Source organism: Muntiacus reevesi, chromosome 2, assembly GCF_963930625.1.
Source record: "Muntiacus reevesi chromosome 2, mMunRee1.1, whole genome shotgun sequence".
Lineage (NCBI taxonomy): Eukaryota > Metazoa > Chordata > Mammalia > Artiodactyla > Cervidae > Muntiacus > Muntiacus reevesi.
Window position 1 is genome coordinate 277,206,884 of NC_089250.1, and position 17,708 is coordinate 277,224,591.

General features: G+C 58.3%; 1 protein-coding gene across 2 annotated transcripts; it reads right to left on the bottom strand.

Moving 5' to 3' along the window:
• Positions 1-516: 516 nt before the first annotated feature.
• On the bottom strand, positions 517-13,477 carry EPS8L1 (EPS8 signaling adaptor L1). 2 transcript variants are annotated; one of them, XM_065920808.1, is made up of 20 exons: positions 13,399-13,477; positions 12,446-12,497; positions 10,482-10,522; positions 10,178-10,236; positions 9,438-9,596; positions 9,055-9,204; positions 8,480-8,562; positions 7,662-7,923; positions 7,264-7,390; positions 6,962-7,050; positions 6,793-6,867; positions 6,558-6,706; positions 5,057-5,198; positions 4,917-4,945; positions 2,819-2,948; positions 2,615-2,728; positions 2,138-2,414; positions 1,796-1,976; positions 1,302-1,434; positions 517-1,209 (listed from the first exon to the last, which is right to left on the bottom strand). In XM_065920808.1, exons 2-20 carry the CDS (start codon positions 12,460-12,462, stop codon positions 1,123-1,125), a joined length of 2,304 nt encoding a protein of 767 aa, XP_065776880.1. In that variant the 5' UTR covers positions 12,463-12,497; positions 13,399-13,477; the 3' UTR covers positions 517-1,122. The 2 variants fall into 2 exon arrangements, with proteins under 2 accessions (XP_065776880.1, XP_065776879.1); XM_065920807.1 differs by having other exon boundaries at positions 6,962-7,390.
• Positions 13,478-17,708: the final 4,231 nt, after the last annotated feature.

The following is a 17,708-nucleotide window of genomic DNA, read 5'->3' on the forward strand; positions in this document are numbered from 1 at the left end:
GAGCAGAGGCTCCCAACCAGGGCTGACATCGTCAACAGTTGGCTTAGCATGGAGCAGGCAGGGTCAGTCAGGCAAGGGATAGGGGCTGTGACTATTGGGCTGGGGAGCGCGGCTCTTGCCATCACAGTTTTTGAAACAAATTTGCGTCAGTTACCAGCACTTAAAGTTTGGGGAATAGGAATCTATTAGTGCAAGCTGTTAAGTTCAGCGTGGCAACAGTCGTCTGGAGCCCAATAGGAGCCATCCTCTAGGTTGGGGCATTCATTCATTCATTCACGCGGTCATTTGGGGTCCTGGTCTTGCCAGGCCCTGGCCTGCCTGTCGATGATAGAGTAGCGAATGAGACAGGTAAAGATCCGATACATTTTAGAGAAGAGTCAGGAGGCATCCAGGAACATGTGTTGCAGGTGGTGGTGCTAAGGGGGAAAGCAGGGGCGGCGGGGGTTAGGGAGGCTGGTGTGCACCTGGGTGTGTGGAACCGGGCAGGGCCAGGATGCATGGGGGTTGAGGGGGTGGGAGATGAGGCTGGAGAGGCAGGGACCAAACACTCAGGACCAAGACTGCGGTCGGGAGCTAGAAGCGGGTTTTGAGCGTGGGGTGCACCGGGACGCTGGATGTTCAGTCCCTCTGGAGTGAACTCAAGGACAACCTGGAGGCTGGGAGGGCAGAAGTCTCAGTTGGGGCCCCAGGGAGGGAGAGGAGGATCAGAGGAAGAAACCAAGGAGGGTGGGGACATCTGTATTCCCTTCCTGTGAGGCTGTAGCTGGGGTGAAGGGCAGGTGCTTGGCCCCTGACACCTGGGTAGAGAGAGGACAGCCGTTGACACCGCCTGCTAAGAGGAGGCTGTTTATAGACTGGGCCGCACATCACAATGCACAGGGCTCCCGAACACAAGCACGTCCCCCGAATTGTCTCAAAAGCCAGCTCTCGGTCAATCCGAGAGCACTCGCTCAGGAGACTCCAGCAAGGACGGGCCTCTTTATCTACCCGGACAGGGTAAGACCACGGCTGGGACAGGTCGCCGATCCCTGGAGGGATCTAATTCCATTGGCGAGCGCAGTCTGCAGAGTCCGATCTCCCGCGGGGCTGCCTCGAAACTCTAAGTGGAGGGGAGGGAAAGGATCAAAAGACTTCCGTTTCCACCTCGTTTTCCATTCTCTTCTTTTGCTTCTTCATCACTGCCTCCAGCTCTGACACGTTCTCTTTGTCCTGGAGGACGGGGAGGTGGAAATCAGGACCGGAGCGTCAGGGTCCTCAGCGCCCTCCCCGGCCCGGGCCTTGGGGCGACGGTTCCGGCTCACCTCCAGCAGCGAGCGCTGCACCGTGATCTGGCTATACACGCGCGCCCCCTCCTCGGGGCTAAGCGCCCGAAACTTCTCCTTCGGCAGCGAGAATAGCTGAGCGCCGCTCAGTTCTCCCAGCGCCGCAACGGTCCTGAGCAGGGGTATTGAGAGCACGGTGAGGCCTGCGGCTGACCAATCGCAGCTCGAATGTCAGCCCCACCAACCACGTCATGCCCGTCCCTAGGCCTTTGTCCAATCAGCTGCCGAAGGTTCCTGACTCCCGCTCTACCAACCGTAGCGCGTCGCAGGGGAGGTTTCCGTGGTGACTCCAATCGGAGCCTAGGAAAACACTCCAATCACAGCCTGACGTTCATAGTTGCACTCAGACCAGGCCCCCGTCCTGGACCGATCCCAGTCCCCCGTGGTCTGCCACGCCCACTGGGCCATTCGGAGCGCTTCGCCTCTAGTGCGTGTATAACCCGAGCCTCTCAGCCGGCAAACACTACACTCACCCTGAACTGAAGCCCTTGGCCTGCAGCCAGGCGCAGACCTCCGAGGCGCTGGAGCGAGGGCTGAGCTGCGACTCCGGGGCGCGAGGCCCCGGGGCAGCGCGGCTGGGGCCCGTGAGGCCCTGGGCCAGGCGTGCCTGCAGCTCCTCGTTGATACTGAGCAAGAGCATCGGGCAGAAATTCTCTGCAGGTGGGAAACCAGGAGGGAGGGACGGCTCAGGGCGAAGGGCCCAGAGGGTCAGGGACCTCCAGCGTTCCCGTGATGGGTGGTCGGGAGCCTCCTTTTCTCTGCCTGGAAAGTGAGGACAAGGACCGTTCCCTCGAAACGGTGCCCCCACCACTCACCCTTCTTGCCCAAGTCCAAATTGCTGAGGTTCTCGCAGCTGTCCCTGGGAGACCGAGCTGGAGCCGGAGCCGGAGCCTGGGTCTGCGCTCCTCCTGGAGCCAGGGCTGGCGCTGGTGGGGGAAGGGGAGGGGGCGGGGGCGCAGGGGCCGGGGCCAAGGCAGATGTGGGAAGAGCGGGGGGAGCCTGGGCCGGGGCCGGCTCTGGTGGAGGAGGGGTAGCTGGAGCCGGGCCCGGGGCCGGCGCTGGTGGTGGAGGGGGAACGGCCGTGCTATTCTCCTAGAGAGGGGAACAAGAGGAAAGCACCTGGATCAGAGAGAGGACTGACTCACAGTCCCTTCTCCTGGAGGTAAATGTCTGAATCCCCAGTCACCTTCTCTTCCAGGGATTTTGACCCCTTAACCCCCACGCCCCTTGTTCTCAGGATCTGACCCCCTAGTCCCTCTTCCCTCAGGACCCAGGAGTCTGCTCCGGCTCACCAGACTGCAGCCCCCCCGCGGCCCCGGATGGGGTGTCAGGATATTATAGGGTACGTATCCCTTCTGCCCACGCTGGTCCTGGACCTTCCACCACTTGCGCTGGTCATCTAGGACCTAGAAGAGATACAGCGGAGGGTTCAGAGGCTGTCTGTAGCGAGGGTTGGGTGGACTCCACCTCCTCACCCCCCCCCCTACTCCTCTAACCTCCAGTATGTCCCACTCCTTGACGGACAGCTCACTGCTGTTGCGCGCCTGGAAGTCATAATTACATAGGGCCCACTTTCCCGCCGGCTCCGGCCCCTGGGGCTCAGCTTCTGGTTCCCCGTCTGGGTGACTGAGGAGAAGGGGAAGAGTTGGGGGGTAAGGAGGCAGCCAGCGTCACTGTGCTGGGCCTTTAGGAGTTGGTGTGAGCTGGAGTTAAAGCCAAGCAGGGGATCAAGGCTGAGGGGAGGCGGCAGGTTAATACTGTTAACAGAAGGTTGACACTGGAATGCGTTTGAATACACTGTGCTCCTTTCATGCCCTGCACCACGCAGTGAGCACACGATGTGAGTGCTAGCATCAGCTCTGTTTTCTAGATGAGAACATTCGGGCTCAGAGAAATAAAATCACTCTCCCCAGATCATACAGCTAGAGACTGCTGCTATTTATTGAGCACCTACTATGTACTGGGCTCATGCACAAATGATAACCCCTAAGCATAGTAATAACAATAGTCAACACGTACATAGCACTTGCTAAATGCCAGAAACCATTCAAAGTCTGTTACATATACTAGCTGACTTGATACTGAGATAACCCTTGGTAGAACCATGAGCTTGAGCCTCTTAGTAGTTCCTTCCTCCTCCCAGAGACCCAATTATTATCTCCATTTTACAGGAGAGAAACCGTGAGGTAAAGGTCATAGAGCAAGAAAGAGGCATAGTTGCACTGGGGACTCGGGCAGGTTGGCCCGAGCTTGTGTCCTGAGGAATTCCATTCTTTTGGGTCGACCAAACACTTTGTTCAGGTTGTCCTGTACTTTTGGGCCAACCCAGTACTTGCACTCACCTGGGCGTGAATCTGAATGCTCCCATGACCCTAAGCTCTTTAACTGCTAGCCTGTACAACATCACAGACCTCTCACTCTTTCAGGGAGGGATTATAGCTATTTCCAGGTCCCCCCACAAAGAACTTGAAATGCCAAAAAAAAAAAAACAAACAAAAAAAACCCCAAAAAGGTGAGTTAAAAGCTGAGGGTGTCAAGATTCAGAAGCGCAGGGAAGAGGGGGTCCGCTGGACCAGGCAGCTGGCGGGGAGGTGAGCAGACCTTTAGCTCTGACACCCCGGTTAAAGGCACCTCAGCCCCATGACGCCTACCTGTGCAAGCGAGAAGGGGATCTTCAGGGCCGAGGCGCCCCCCGTGTGAGGCTGGCAGCTCCCCGCACGCCGTCTCTGCTGAGACTCTCTGCCCCAGCCCTACCCAGACCCACTTCTCCACACCTGCTGCTTCTCTCTCTTCTCATCTCACGTGGCTTCCCTCATTCCTGCCCCCAGCTTGCTCAGGGAATCCTGGCTCCTCTAGGCCCTTCTTCCCCGAGGACCCAAGAGCCTGCACCGCCACTGCTTGTTGGAACTATGGGCCTGCACCCCCAGTCCTTTTCCTCCTCTGGAGACCTAGGAGCCCAGATCTCAAGCTTTGATTTCCTAAACTATTTAATATTTAAAAGGTCCCAGTCTGACAGCCAGCAGGGATCAAGACAATTGCTTGAGAGTCTTGGGAAAGTGAGGGTCCAGCCTCCCAGTCTTTATCTCTCTCAGGAGCTTGAAAATAGTACCACTTTCTAACTTGGCCAGAAACTTGCCCCCTGGCCCCTGAAGTTGCAAGTCTGCTTCCCTGGCTCTCCAAGGTTCCAAGCACCAGATTGAGCTCTTCTTCAAAACCCAAATGTTCAATTCCCCAGCCTGTTCTCTACAACACCTAGAACTCTGTCCTCATAGGGACCCAGGCGGGAGGCTTTCCAGGCCCTCGGAAACCAAGCCACCTCCTTCCAGATCTTTGGGGATTCAGGGGTCTCTCTCAGATTTACCCACTCCCAGCACCCTCCTCCCTTGGACCCAGAAAACTGGGACCCTCTCCCTCCCTCCCTGATCCTCCCCCCTCTCCCTGCCCCGGCCCCTGCCTCATCACCACCTCACCCACCTTCGAAGAACCGGGAAGACAAAAAGAAAAAGAAAAAAGGGGGAGCGGAGTCAGCACTGGGAGCCCCCAGGACGCAACCCACCTAGACCCCACTGACCCGACTCACCCACTGACACTCACCCATTGACAGCGACCTGGGGAGCGCTTTGCTGCAGGGCATGAGAGCAGTAGGTCAGGTGGGACCCGGCCTGCACCCCCGGAATTCCCGGTCACGCCCCCTACCCCCATGTCACCTGGGGGAGCTTAAGCTTTAGCCTCACCTGCTGGCGCCGCCTCTCGTGCTGTAGCTGTTTCTCTACTGGATCCTCCCAGGCACGGCCCTGTGGGTCCATGGCTGGGGGCTCCCAGCCGCTGTAGAACTCAGGTCTGTATGGGGGCCCCTCCTCTGGGGGCAGGTCCATCCTGCAACCAAGGGAGGGCCGAGGGCTCAGGGATCCTGACGGTTTGACTTCAGACTTATCACTGTCAGTAACTTCAGGAAGTTTTCCCCCTTCCCTTAAGCCTTGTTCTAACCCAACAAATGTAACCTTACCTCTCCCCATTTTTTTTTTATGTGCCAAACACTCCCACCTCCAATTTATTTTTATCAGTTGGAGGCTAATTACTTAACAATATTATAGTGGTTTTTGCCATACATTGACATGAATCAGCCATGGATTTACATGTGTTCCCCATCCTGAACCCCCCTCCATTTTTTCTTTAAACCAAGACCTGCCCCTTACTCTAAGTTGCATCCATGACGTCAACTGTCTTTGTAAATATCCTGATTCTACTCTCCTGAATTTCACCTCTGACTCCAAACTGGGTCTCCCACCCCTTTCCCCTAAGTCCAGCATCTAGCTTTGCACCTGCTCCCATGAAGCTTCCAGCCTCCGAAAAGCTGTGCCCCCTTTCCAAATCCACAGACCAAACGTTTCCCAAGCCCACCTCCTCGCGATAGCCCTGCTCCATTCCTGGAAGTCCTGCCTTTTATTCCCGTTGGAGCTCTGGTTGAGTTTTTTTTTTTTTTTTTTTTTTTTTTTAAATCATGCTACAAAAAACCCTAACTACCTAACTTTAAGATTTATTTTTGAAACCTTTTTAAACAGAGAAAACGATACGCTTCTTGGGGAAAGGTGAGGGACTGAGAATACAGGTTCTGGGTGCACATTATGACCCCAGGGCCTGGAGTTGATAGGCCTGCCTAGGAGAGAGTCCACTGCGTACTGCCACAGCACCAGAGGGGACAGTTGCTGTCTGAGGCTCAGCAGGCTGTTTCACACGACACTCAAGAGTTTCTGGCCTTCCCTCCAATCGGATCGTGGCCTTTGTCCTAGTCCCACCAGAACTTCGGTTTCTCTGAAGACACCCTCTAGCTAAACCCCACAACTAACTTTCTCTCCCAACCCCATCTTTCCTACAGCCACGCCTCTTTTTCCCAGCACCGCCCCTAAAGCACCCCTCCTCCTGCCTCCTAGCTCTTTCCCTCCAATCACCACGCTGTCTACCTCCAAGCCCCGCCCCTAAACCACGCCTCCTGCCTCCCAGTCCTGTCCCTCCAATCACCACGCTTCCTACCTCCCAGCCCCTCCCCTAAGTCACCACGCCTCCCGCCTCCCAGTCCTGTCCCTCCAATCACCACGCTTCCTACCTCCCAGCCCCTCCCCTAAGTCACCACACCTCCCGCCTCCCAGTCCTGTCCCTCCAACCACCACGCCCACCCCGCCCCGCCCTGCCCCGCCCCTTAAATACCATGCCTCCTGCCCCAGCCCTGCCCCTTACCCCGGACGCGTCCAAGAGTCCCCCAGCGAGGTCCAGAGCGTGTTTTCACGTTGAGTGACGTTGTCTCGCAGCAGTGTCACAGCCTCCGAAGTCAGATGCGGCCGCCTCACGTCTCTGGCCAACTGCGGGCCGCCCAAGGTGTCTACAATCTGGCAGGGGCGCAGGAGTGGGCAGGCCGTCAGACCTGCCTGAAGTGGACTCCTGTGCTGCAGGGCTGAGGCCGGGGGTGTCTCACCATCTGCAGAGGACCGAACAGGAAGTGCAGCAGCTCCTGGGAGGTGGGGTTGGCGATGTTGCCGCGCAACCGGGCCTGAGAGCCGGGGAGGTGCTGGTGTTAGTTCGTGGACGGGTGCGACTCGCTATTCCTCTCGCCCCCTGAGGCCCCGAGGTGGGTGCGTGCTTACCAGCAGGCTGAAGGCGTACTTGATTTTCTGAAGCACGTCGGTGTACTCGGCCCTTGAGGGCGGCTTGGCCCGCAGCGCCAGGAGGCCGTCTGTGGGTAGGAAGGCAGGCGCGGTGACGGGGGACGTGCAGACAGCATCAGGCAGGGTCAAAGAGAGAGACAGAGACCCAGTGAGGTCGCGATGGGGAGTCAGACCTGCAGGGGGTGCAGGGGGAGACCCGGGGAGAGGGAGGGTATTTGGGAGTGGCCCCGGAGGGCCAGGGAGGGGCTGTTCAGGACTGCCGCTGGATGGCGGCCCCTCACCCCCGGCCTCCCGGTGCCGGGTCCTGCGGCTGCGCTCTCGGTGCTCCAGCACTCGGGACGCCTCGGCCGACTTCTGCAGCTTGGATATGAACTTCTCCACGTCGTCGAACACGTGGTTCAGGATGTCCTGGGGGCCAGGGCATGGGGATGCATGGGACCCCTGAATCCCAGACCCTCATCCCGCCCCGCCCCGCGTCCAAAGCCCCACAAATCAAGAGCACCGGGGCACACTCAGGCCAGGCCACGCGCCCAGATGCTTGACCTTGCCCCCATCCTGTCACCACCGGCCACACACCCCCAGAAGTCTGACCGAGGTCCCAGGACCAAGCCCCACCCTCTGACAGAAGATTCACACCTGCAGTCAGTCCCGCCCCTGGCCCTGGCCCGGCCTCGCTCACCACATCCCGCTCCGCCTGCAGACTGGCCAGGTCCGGGCCACGGGGCCCCAGGTCTGGGGAGGCCGGGTCAGAGCTGAGGCAGACCTCCTCCCGGCCCGGCCTCCGCGTCTCCTCCGCCTCTGGGATGGGCTCCGCCTGGGGTCGCCCGCGGCCCGCGGCCGGCTGCACGGTGTGGATCGCCGCGCGGAATGTCGGGCGATGCGGCAGCGGCGCAGCCTCGGCGATGGGCGAGGGGTGTTGCTGTGGCTCCACTGACGTAGCCCTGCGGAGGGACAAGGGCAGGCAGGCTGGGAACACCGAGGGGTCCAGCGAGCAGAGAATTTCGGGGCTTCAATCTTTCGAATTGTGGTGCTGGAGAAGACTCTTGAGAGTCCCAAGGACAGTAAGGAGATTAAACAAGTCTATCCTAAAGGAAATCAATCCAGAATATTCTTTGGAAAGACTGATGCTGAAGCTGAAACTCCAGTCCTTTGGTCACCCGATACCAAGAGCCGACTCATTAGAAGAGACCCTGATGCTGGGAAAGATTGAGGGCAGGAGAAGGGGATGACAGAGGATGAGGTGGTTAGGTGGCCTCACTGACTCAATGGACGTGAGTCTGAGCAAGCTCTGGGAGACGGTGAAGGACAGGGAAGCCCGGCGTGCTGCAGTCCATGGGGTCGCAAAGAGTCGGACAGGACTAAAACTGGCTCTGCTCCAGGCTAGTGGTACCAACCGATTTCTCGGATGGGGAGACTGAGGCCCAAAGAAGGGAGCCGGCCCTCCAGAGACCTCTCCGGCGTCTCTTCTCCCCTCCGCTTACAGTCCAGCCGCTTTACCTGAGTGCCGCCGCCCTGCGCTCCCCGCAGCCCGAGCGGTAGTTGTGCAGAGCTCTCTGGATTTCCTCTTGGATCGACTCCACCTGCCAAGCACGCCGTCAGGCCACGACCCCACCCCACCCGCTGCCCTCTCAGCGCTGCGCTCCGGGTCGATTCCTCGGCTCGGCCCTAGATCACGTGTAGTCAGCGCCCGCGCACTGTGTCCATGCGCGCCCACGCCCTGGGCTCACGCCCCTGACCTAAAACTGTCCCTGCCCTAGGCCACTGCTCGCCTCCACGGAGGCCCGGTCCGGATGGGACCTCGCGCCTCGACCACACTCACGCCCACACTAGTTCCGGCTGCTTCCCGGGCCTCTCTCTCCGCCTTTGTGCCCGCGCTCTTAGCCTTGGTCTCGGTTCCGCCCGCACCTCCCTTCAGTTCAACCTGTCCTCACCCCCCACCTCTGTTACAGAGATTCTTTCCAGGCCACGCCCCCTCCTAGACCCCGTCCCGCCTTTGCCCCAGGCCACGCCCCAAGCGGAGAGGGCCCGCCCCACCCCGCTCCCGGCTCCGGCCCCCGGCCCGGCTCGCTCACCCCGACACAGCGGCCCTGGAAGAAATGCACGTCGGGCTGCGCGCGCTCCGGCTCCTGGCACACGAGCAGCAGCAGAGGGCGTCTCTGGCCCGGCGGCCTCACCGTGTCGCACCGCACGATGGCGCTCACCGGGTAGCACTCCAGCTCCTCCTGCAGGGTTGGGGCAGCGGGTAAACTGAGGCCCGGAGCCGCGGAAACTCCTGAGTGACCGCGACAGCGGGGCCGGCAGAAGTAGGCGCTGCTCAGGGCAACCCCCACCCCCCCCGCCCGGGGGTAGGGGTCATAGATGAGCTAGGGAGGCTCAAAAAGGGGGCGACGCCCCTGACGTCCCTAGGGCCAGGCTCTCGGTCCAGCGGTTCCTTCCCGCCGCGCGCCCCGGGCACCTTGGAGAGCGGGTCCAGCAGCGTGACGTGGCTGGGAGACACGCTCAGCAGCATGTCCTGGGCCCAGATGCGGCCTTGGCTGTCCATGAGGGCCAGCTTCTGCGAGGCGTCCTCCACCGTGTGTATGGCATCCTCACCCAGGCAGAAGGTCACCAGGTGCTGGCAGGGGCCACAGAGGAAGCAGTGGGCCCCAGGATGAAGCCGGGTGGGCTGAGGATCCCCTTGGGATCGCCCTTTCGCCCCACGACTAACCACACCTCCTCTGGGAGGCCTTCTCTGAGCACCTGCTCCACCTTCCCCAGTGCCCTTGCTGTGTCTCCCATCTGAATGACTAATAATTGGGTCTAGCTCTCCGGCAAGACCCCTTGAAGGCAGGGAATGGTCTGGGTTATACCTCGTTCCTTCTAAGCACCTCTACCCCCATTAGAGCACATTTTGCTGGTACTTCTGGACCTTGTCTGACTCCCTACTCATCCGGGATGGCACCTGACTTGTCCCCATGATCCAAATGTCCAGCACAAGAGCTGGTCCCGAGGAAAAGTTGGCAGATGAAAGTGGAATTGAATTCATCGCCTGCAGACCCACGTCTGAGGCAAGGTAGAAGTCCACTTTGCAGAGGAGCAAACTGAGTTTCCCAAGTTCCTGCTCCTTGGAGGTCCAGCTGCTTTCACCACCCCCATCTCCTCAGGCCTGCCTTTCCTCCCACAAGGCTACCCACGGCAACACAGACCCAGACTCACATTGACTGCGTTGGTGGAAACGTCGGACATGACCTCAGTGGAGTAGCGCTTTCTCTGTTCTGTAGGGGTGAAGGGGAATGGCTGCAGGAGACCTAGCCCCCAGCCCCTCCCCCAGACCCAGGAGACCCAGCCCCCAGCCCCTTCCCCCTGATCCAGGAGACCCAGCCCCCAGCCCATCCTGCTAGATCTAGGCCTCCAGGCCCCCAGCCACGCCCCCATCAGACCCAGGGGTTCGGGTCCTCAGTTATCTTGTCCCTCAGACCTAGTTTCTCTTGGCCTGGAGTTTCTTGGCCCCTAAACTCACCATAGATAGACTTGGCACTCTGTTTGAGAGAAGCTTTCGGGCTGTGAAGGAAAAGAGGGGTGAGAGGGGCTGGGGGAACTGTCAGCAGATGGTGGGGGTTCTGATTGCCAGACAGAGCTTGCAAGGGCAGTGAGGAGCCTCGGAGGGTTCTGAGCAGCAAGGCAGAGCTGGCGCTGGACTTTAATAAGGCAAGTAGGGCAGTGGTACTGGGTGGTGGTGGGGGCTGTGGTCTCTCAAACCCAGAGCTGGGTTTGAATCCCCTATCAGTTCCTGCTTTACCAGAAGACTTCGGTTGGGGTGGGGGGAGGTGGAGAGACAATCTCTCCTGCCTCAGTTTCTCAGGGGTCAGCTGCCCACAGTCTCCACCCAGTGGGGCTGTTGGGTGAATTCAGTGAGATGAAGCCACTGGAGTATTTTGCAGACTCTCCTACGGTCGGACAGGACAGCACATTTGCACTAGGCGCTGTCAGTAAAGACCTTGTTATTATCATTATGATGATGATGCAAACGGCGTAACACACAGTAGTTGCTCAATAAATGGACTTTTTTTTTTTTAAAGCTGTGCTGCATCATATGGCTTGCAGGACCTCAGTTCCCAGACCAGGGATTGAACCTAGGCCTCGGCAGTGAAAGCTCCAAATCCTAACCACAGGGTATGGCCACCTGATGCAAAGAGCCAAGTCACTGGAAAAGACCCTGATGCTGGGAAAGATTGAGGGCAGGAGGAGAAGGGGGCGGCAGAGGATGAGACGGTTGGATGGCATCACAGACTCAGTGGACATGAGTTTGAGCAAACTCCGGGAGATGGTGAAAGACAGGGAGGCCTGGTGTGCTGCAGTCCACGGGGTCAAAAAAGAGTCAGACACGACTTAGTGATGGAACTCCAGGTATTGGGAGTAGCTGGGAAGTTATCGTCTTCTCCTCCTACCCCCATGGGCCCTTTCCGGCCAAAACCTGTCCTCAACCTCCTCTTCAAGGCCACTTTCTCCTAGAATTCTTGAATCCCCATTTCCCCAGATATAATAAGAGCTCAGAGCTTGATTGGGGTCAGGGATGAGAGCTGAAGGATGAGAAAGCCTTTCAGTCAAACCTCTGCTCCTCATCCTGCTCTGGTCAGTCAAATCTCCCCACAATTTGATTACCTCTGGGCTGGAGAAATCATTCCCTTACATCTCCCAGACACCTGTTTCTATGCTTCTTTGTCTTTCTCCCTGGTCACTCCAGGAGACTTGACCCTTCATGATAAACAACCCAGGGCTTCCCAGGTTATCACTTGGTAAAGAAGCAGCCTGCCAATGCAGGAGACATAGGAGATGCCCTTTAGATCTCCTGGGTCAGGAAGATCCCCGGGAGGAGGAAATGGCAACCCACTCCAGTATTCTTGCCTGGAGAATCCCAAGGACAGAGGAGCCTGGCAGGCTACAGCTCATGGGGTCACGAAGAGTCGGACATGACTGAGCAGGCATGCACTAGGCCCTAGGTCAATATTTAATAAGATAACAATTGGAAATTCCCGGGCAGTCCAGTGGTTAGGACTCAGTGCTTTTACTGCTGGGGCAAGGGTTCGATCCCCGGTTGGGGAACTAAGATCTCACAAGCCATGCAATGTGGCCAAAGAAGTTAAAAAAAAAATCAGATAACAGCAGCAGCCATAGTGGTTCCCATGAGCTGAGCACCCGCTGTTGGTTAGACAGCCAAGTCTTGCCCGTGTGTTATCCTGTCAAGCTCCGAAATCGCCCGTCTCACAGAGGAGGGACTGGGGCTTGAAGAGGTGATGCCTTTTGCTAGGGCCACACCACTGCTGAAGGCTGGCAGTGGGATTTGAACCCAGGCCTGTCTGACTGGCAGTGGGAGGGAGGCAGCTCAGAGGCTTCCGAGTGTCCAGCCCTGGGCTGCTGGAAATGCCACCTGTGGGTGTGGGTGGAAGGGTGGGGGCTGGGGGCCTGGCGGACGGGGGTGCTTACCCAGGGGCGGTGCTCATGGTGCTGGACAAGGGGGCTCCTGCCACCTGGAGGCCTGGAAGCCAGCAGAGGGATGAGGGCTGACGTGACCGCAGGACCTTGGAATCCCGGCCTCAGCCCCTGCGCACTCAGACAGCAATCAGAGCCTCCAGCCCCTCCTCCCTCAGACCCAGATTCCAGGCCCCGGCCCCTCCTCCCTCAGACCTGGGGGTCCAGACCCCTCCCACCTCTGCTCCCTCAGACCTGGGGGTCCAGGCCCCATCCCCTCCTCCCACAGACCCGGGGTCCAGGTCCCCGCCCCTCCTCCCTCAGACCCAGATTCCAGACCCCCGCCCCTGCTCCCTCAGACCCAGGGGTCCAGGCCCCCGCCCCTCCTCCCTCAGACCTGGGGGTCTAGACCCCTCCACCCCTCCTCCCTCAGACCCAGATTCCAGGCCCCGGCCCCTCCTCCCACAGACCCAGGGGTCCAGACCCCCGCCCCTCCTCCCTCAGACCTGGGGGTCTAGACCCCTCCACCCCTGCTCCCTCAGACCCAGGGGTCCAGAACCCCGCCCCTGCTCCCTCAGATCCGGGGGTCCAGGACCCCTCCTCTCCTCCCTCGGACCCGGGGGTCCAGGGCCCCAGCCCCTCCTCCCTCAGACCCGGGGGTCCAGGCCCCCTCCCCTCTTCCCTCGGACCCGGGGGTCCAGCCCCCACACCTCCTCCCTCGGACCCGGGGGTCCAGGCCCTGCCCCTGCTCCCTCAGACCCGGGGGTCCAGGCCCCCGGCCCTCCTCCCTCAGACCCGGGGGTCCAGGCCCCCGGCCCTCCTCCCTCGGACCCGGGGGTCCAGGCCCCTCCACCCCTGCTCCCTCAGACCCGGGGGTCCAGGCCCCTCCACCCCTGCTCCCTCAGACCCGGGGGTCCAGGCCCCCGGCCCTCCTCCCTAGGACCCGGGTCTCTCCCCGGCCCCCTCACCTGCCGGCCTGCCTCTGACAGGCCGAGGCGCTGAGCCCTGTGCTCCCGGCCGCGGCCCGTCCTTCCTGTCCCTCCAGGCCCTCCCCCCTCTGCATACCTGAGCACTCCCGGCACAGCCTCCTGGAGCGGCCCTGGGCGGGGCCGGGACTCCGGGGCGGCGGTGGGGAGCCGGGACTGTCTCCATCACAACAGGAGAACAACAGCCCCAGCAATGTGGCGTCAGAAACCCCCCTCCAACTTCTGGTATCTGTGTGAAGCTAACTGCCACTTGTTCACGGTCAATGTGCAGCGTGGGCTTTGAACCTGGGGCCCGCCTTTCTAATCCCAGGGCTGAGGTCCATCCGGCCGAGCTCACCTCCTTCTGGGCTTTCTGTCTCCACCAGTGCCCTCAGCCCCATTCCCTCTTCTTCTGAAAACTTCCCTCGGTAATTCCAATGATGGACGATGATAGCTAAGATTCAATGCCCAACACAACTCCAAGAATATGATAAAATTAACAGACTCCTCTGGCATGAAATTTTTTCCTCTGTGCCACGGTCCCCAAGGACTGAGTTGTACACCCACTTCTTCCCCAAACCCAGTGAGGTTCAGTGCTGGGGTGGATCCATTTCACAGATGAGAAAACTGAGGCCCACAAGGGCTTGGAGACTTAATCATAGTTACACATGCAGCAAGTGTCTTCCTAGTGTCTTCCTCCCTGCTCAGGTCTCCAAGAACAGATCCTGTAGATGCCTGAGTCAGCTCAAGTCATTCCCCTCTCTAAAGACTTGGGTGGCTCCCAGTTTCTCTGGATAGAAGAGAAGACTTTCTTCTATACCTTCCTTTGCTCTTTGAGCACCCAGGTGCCATTCTGCCTCAGGGCCTTTGCACTTGCTATGCTGTTTGCCTGGAATGCTTTTCTTGTATCCTCAGGGCTTACTCTCCCACCTGCTTCAGGTCTTTGGTTGAATAACATCACATCAAAGAGCCCTGGCTGGCCACCTTATTCCACAAGGCAGCACCTCTCACCCCTCCCCTCCTTCAGAGTCTCTTCTTCCTAGACCAACATTTAATTTTTCTCCAGATCATTTATCACCATCAAACACACTGTATTGTTGTTTTTTAGTTGCTAACTCATGTTTGACTCTTTGCGACTGCATGGACTGCAGCACGCCAGGCTTTTCTGTCCTTCACTATCTCCTGGAGTTTGCTCAAACTCATGTCCATTGAGTCAGTAATGTTATCTAACCATCTCATCCTATGCTGCCTCCTTCTCCTCCTTCCTGCAGTCTTTCCCATCATCAGAGTCTTTTCCAATGAGTCAGTTCTTTGCATCAGGTGGCCAAAGTATTGGAGCTTCAGTTTTAGCATCAGTCCTTCCAATGAATATTTAGGACTGATTTCCTTCAGGATGGACTGCTCTGATCTCCTTGCAGTCCAAGGGACTCTCAAGAGTCTTCTCCAACACACAGTTCAAAAGCATCAATTCTTCTGCGCTCAGCTTTCTTTATAGTCCAACTCTCACATCTATACATGACTACTGGGAAAACCATAGCTTTGACGATACAGAACTTCGTTGGCAAAGTGATGTCTCTGCTTTTTAATACACTGTCTAGGTTGGTCATAGCTTTTCTTACAAGGAGCAAGCGTCTTTTAATTTCGTAATTAAAAGATGAGGTTAAACACACTGTATTACTTGTTCATTTTGTCTATTTTACGTCTCTCTCATTAAAATGTAAACTTCACAAGGACAAAGACTATTGTATGTTCAGTCCCCTAGTCTACCTGCAGCTTATAGAATAGGATTTTGTGTGTAGTAAAAGTGCTGGAGTGACATTTGCTGAATTAATGCAGTTTTGCATTTGGTACCCTTCTGTGCCTTATTGCTTCAGTGAACACATGCTGACTCCACAAACTATACTAAGTGAAGCTGGAAACCAAAGAAGGCACATCCTTGTCCTGGATTGATGGGGAGGAAATAACAGAAAGAAAGAGAGATAATACATATGGTATTATGGTAAAGAGCCCAGGTGGGTGTGGATTCCAGTCCTGCCTTTCCCACTTAATCATTAATACTTATTGAGTGCTTATATCTTCTTCTGAGTATGTGATGTGGGTTTGTATAAACCTCACAACATCTAATGAAATGGGTTTGATTATCCCCATTTTATACATGAAGAAACTGAGGCATATTCAAGTCATTTGTCTATGATCCCGCAGCTAGTAAGTGGTGGAGACGGTTGAACTCAGACCACACAATTTACTTTTTATTTATTCCTTTCTTTCTGGCTGGGCTGGGTCTTTGCTGCTGGGCAGGTTTTTCTCTAGTTGTGACGAGTGAGGGCTTCTCTTGAGTTGCAGTGCCTGGACTTATGTTGCAGAGTCCCAGCTCCAGGGCTCACATGCTTAGCTGCCCCAGGGCATGTGGGATCTTCCTGAAGCAGGGATCGAACCCGTGTCCCATGCATTGGCCGGCGGATTCTTAACCACCGGACCACCAGTGAAGTCCAGACATACAATTTAGGCTCGGCATCCTTTGTTACTCTGTGTCACCAGCTCATGGTCTGGCCCCGTTTTAGCTGTGTGGCCCTGGGCAAATTAATTAACCTCTCTGTGCCTCAGTGCCACCCCCCCCCCCCTCCACTGTAAAGTGGGGATCACAGCTTTGGGAGGATGTAGGGGACTCATGGAGAGCTCTGAGTACTGTACCCAGGGTAAGAGAAAATGCGAGGAAGTGTGAGGTCTTTCTTCCGCAGGTCCTACAACAGCAACGCTGAGGGTGACTTGGGAGCCCAGAAGAGGCGGTTCAGAGGGTCAAGGCAGGCTTCCTGGAGGAAGGAGGGGCGGGGCGGCCGGAGCCAAACCTGAAGGGCAAGTTCGGCAGCCCGAGGTGGCCTAGAGGATGAGGGAGGGGTGTCCCCGGCCGGGAGGGGAGGGCTGACTCGCCTGCCCGCGTGCCGGCAGCTGGCGGGCGCAGAGGAGCCGGCCGGGGGCGACCCCTCCCCCGCCCCCGGCCCTCGGGTGCCGCCGCGGGGGGCCTGCGCTCTTCTGTGCCCCGCCTCTGTCACTTTGCCTCCCTGCCCGTCCGTGCCACAGATGTTTTCCGAGCTTGGCCAGCCTCGGGGGGTGGGGTGGGGCAGGCTGGGTCTGATGCCCCACTGGTGGGGCAGACAGGGGTCTGAGCGGGGAGGCTACAGCCGCAAGTCTCAGGGGCTCTGGGCCGGGACCAACGCCGACCTGGCCGAGCCCAGCCCCCTTCTTCCCGTGCAGCTGGAGGACAGGGTGCTGTGAAGGCATTCGGCGGGGGCTGCAGTCCTGGGTGGGGGAGGACCGCCTAGGGGTCCAGACTCCGGGGTCCGAGGGGGGAGGCGCTGGGGGTCCAGACTCCAGGGTCTGAGCGGGGAGGCGCTGGGGGTCCGGACTCCCGGGTCAGGGGAAGAGGCGGGCGCAGCGCAGGCGCCCCCAGCCACCCCCCACCGCAGCTCCTTGGTGCTTGGGAGCAGCAGGTGAGGCAGAAACCCGAGCCTCCGCCCCCGTTCAGGGCCCGGGGCCTCCTTCCTTCTTCCCCGGCCACAAAGGAGGCGCCGCCCTCTCTCCAGACCGGGACACGTGGTTCCCAAATACCAGTGGACGCTCACACCCCTGTACCGTCTGACTCCGTAAGTCCTGGGGGAGCGGGTGGGGGGAACCCCCGAACCAAACCACCCACAGTGCAGCGCCTATAATTGAGCAAGCTTGCGGGTCTGTGGCTCTGAACTTGTCTCTGTCCCCGAACGGGGGTCGCTCGGTCGCGGGGGAACTGGACTGTTCATTGTCTCCGTTGGGTGATCCCAGAGACCAGACAGAACGCGTGGCGCAGCTCGTTAAGCCAACATTGTCTGTGTGTCATATCAGAAACCGCCTCCTCTCTCTTCCATCACCCTGCTCTTCCAAGGCACGCCCCCACTTCTGTCTCCCCGACTGGAGGAGGGTTTGCGGGTGAGTTCCTAGGACTAGGAGGGAGGCAGAATTCACAGGAAGTGGGGTCTGGCAGATTGCTGGGGCAGAGTTTATGAATAAGATGCGAGCTGGGTATCAGGGAGATACATTTAACATACATATTTATTAACTTACTCATTCAGTAAATGGCCCCTGAGACCTAACTTGTGCCTCACTCTTTGCTCTCAAGAAGACAGGCTGGTTGGGGAAATAGACCCTGCTGGCACTCACAGTAGAGATTCACAGCGACATACGCTCTAACTGAGGTGGCGACAGGGCACGGAGCATCCCTGGAGGAGACCTTTCATTTGAACCTGTGCTGGGTATGTGAGGAGGTCAGAGACTTCCCCAGT

What these genes read in the sequence shown, in the direction of transcription:
- EPS8L1 (XM_065920807.1), bottom strand. An exon ending in TCCAGGGCCGCTGTGTCGGG is followed by an intron (nt 8,563 to 9,054) that starts GTGAGCGAGCCG and finishes CGTGCTTGGCAG; the next exon opens with GTGGAGTCGATCCAAGAGGA. An exon ending in CGCGGGGGGGCTGCAGTCTG is followed by an intron (nt 2,415 to 2,614) that starts GTGAGCCGGAGC and finishes TCCCCTCTCTAG; the next exon opens with GAGAATAGCACGGCCGTTCC.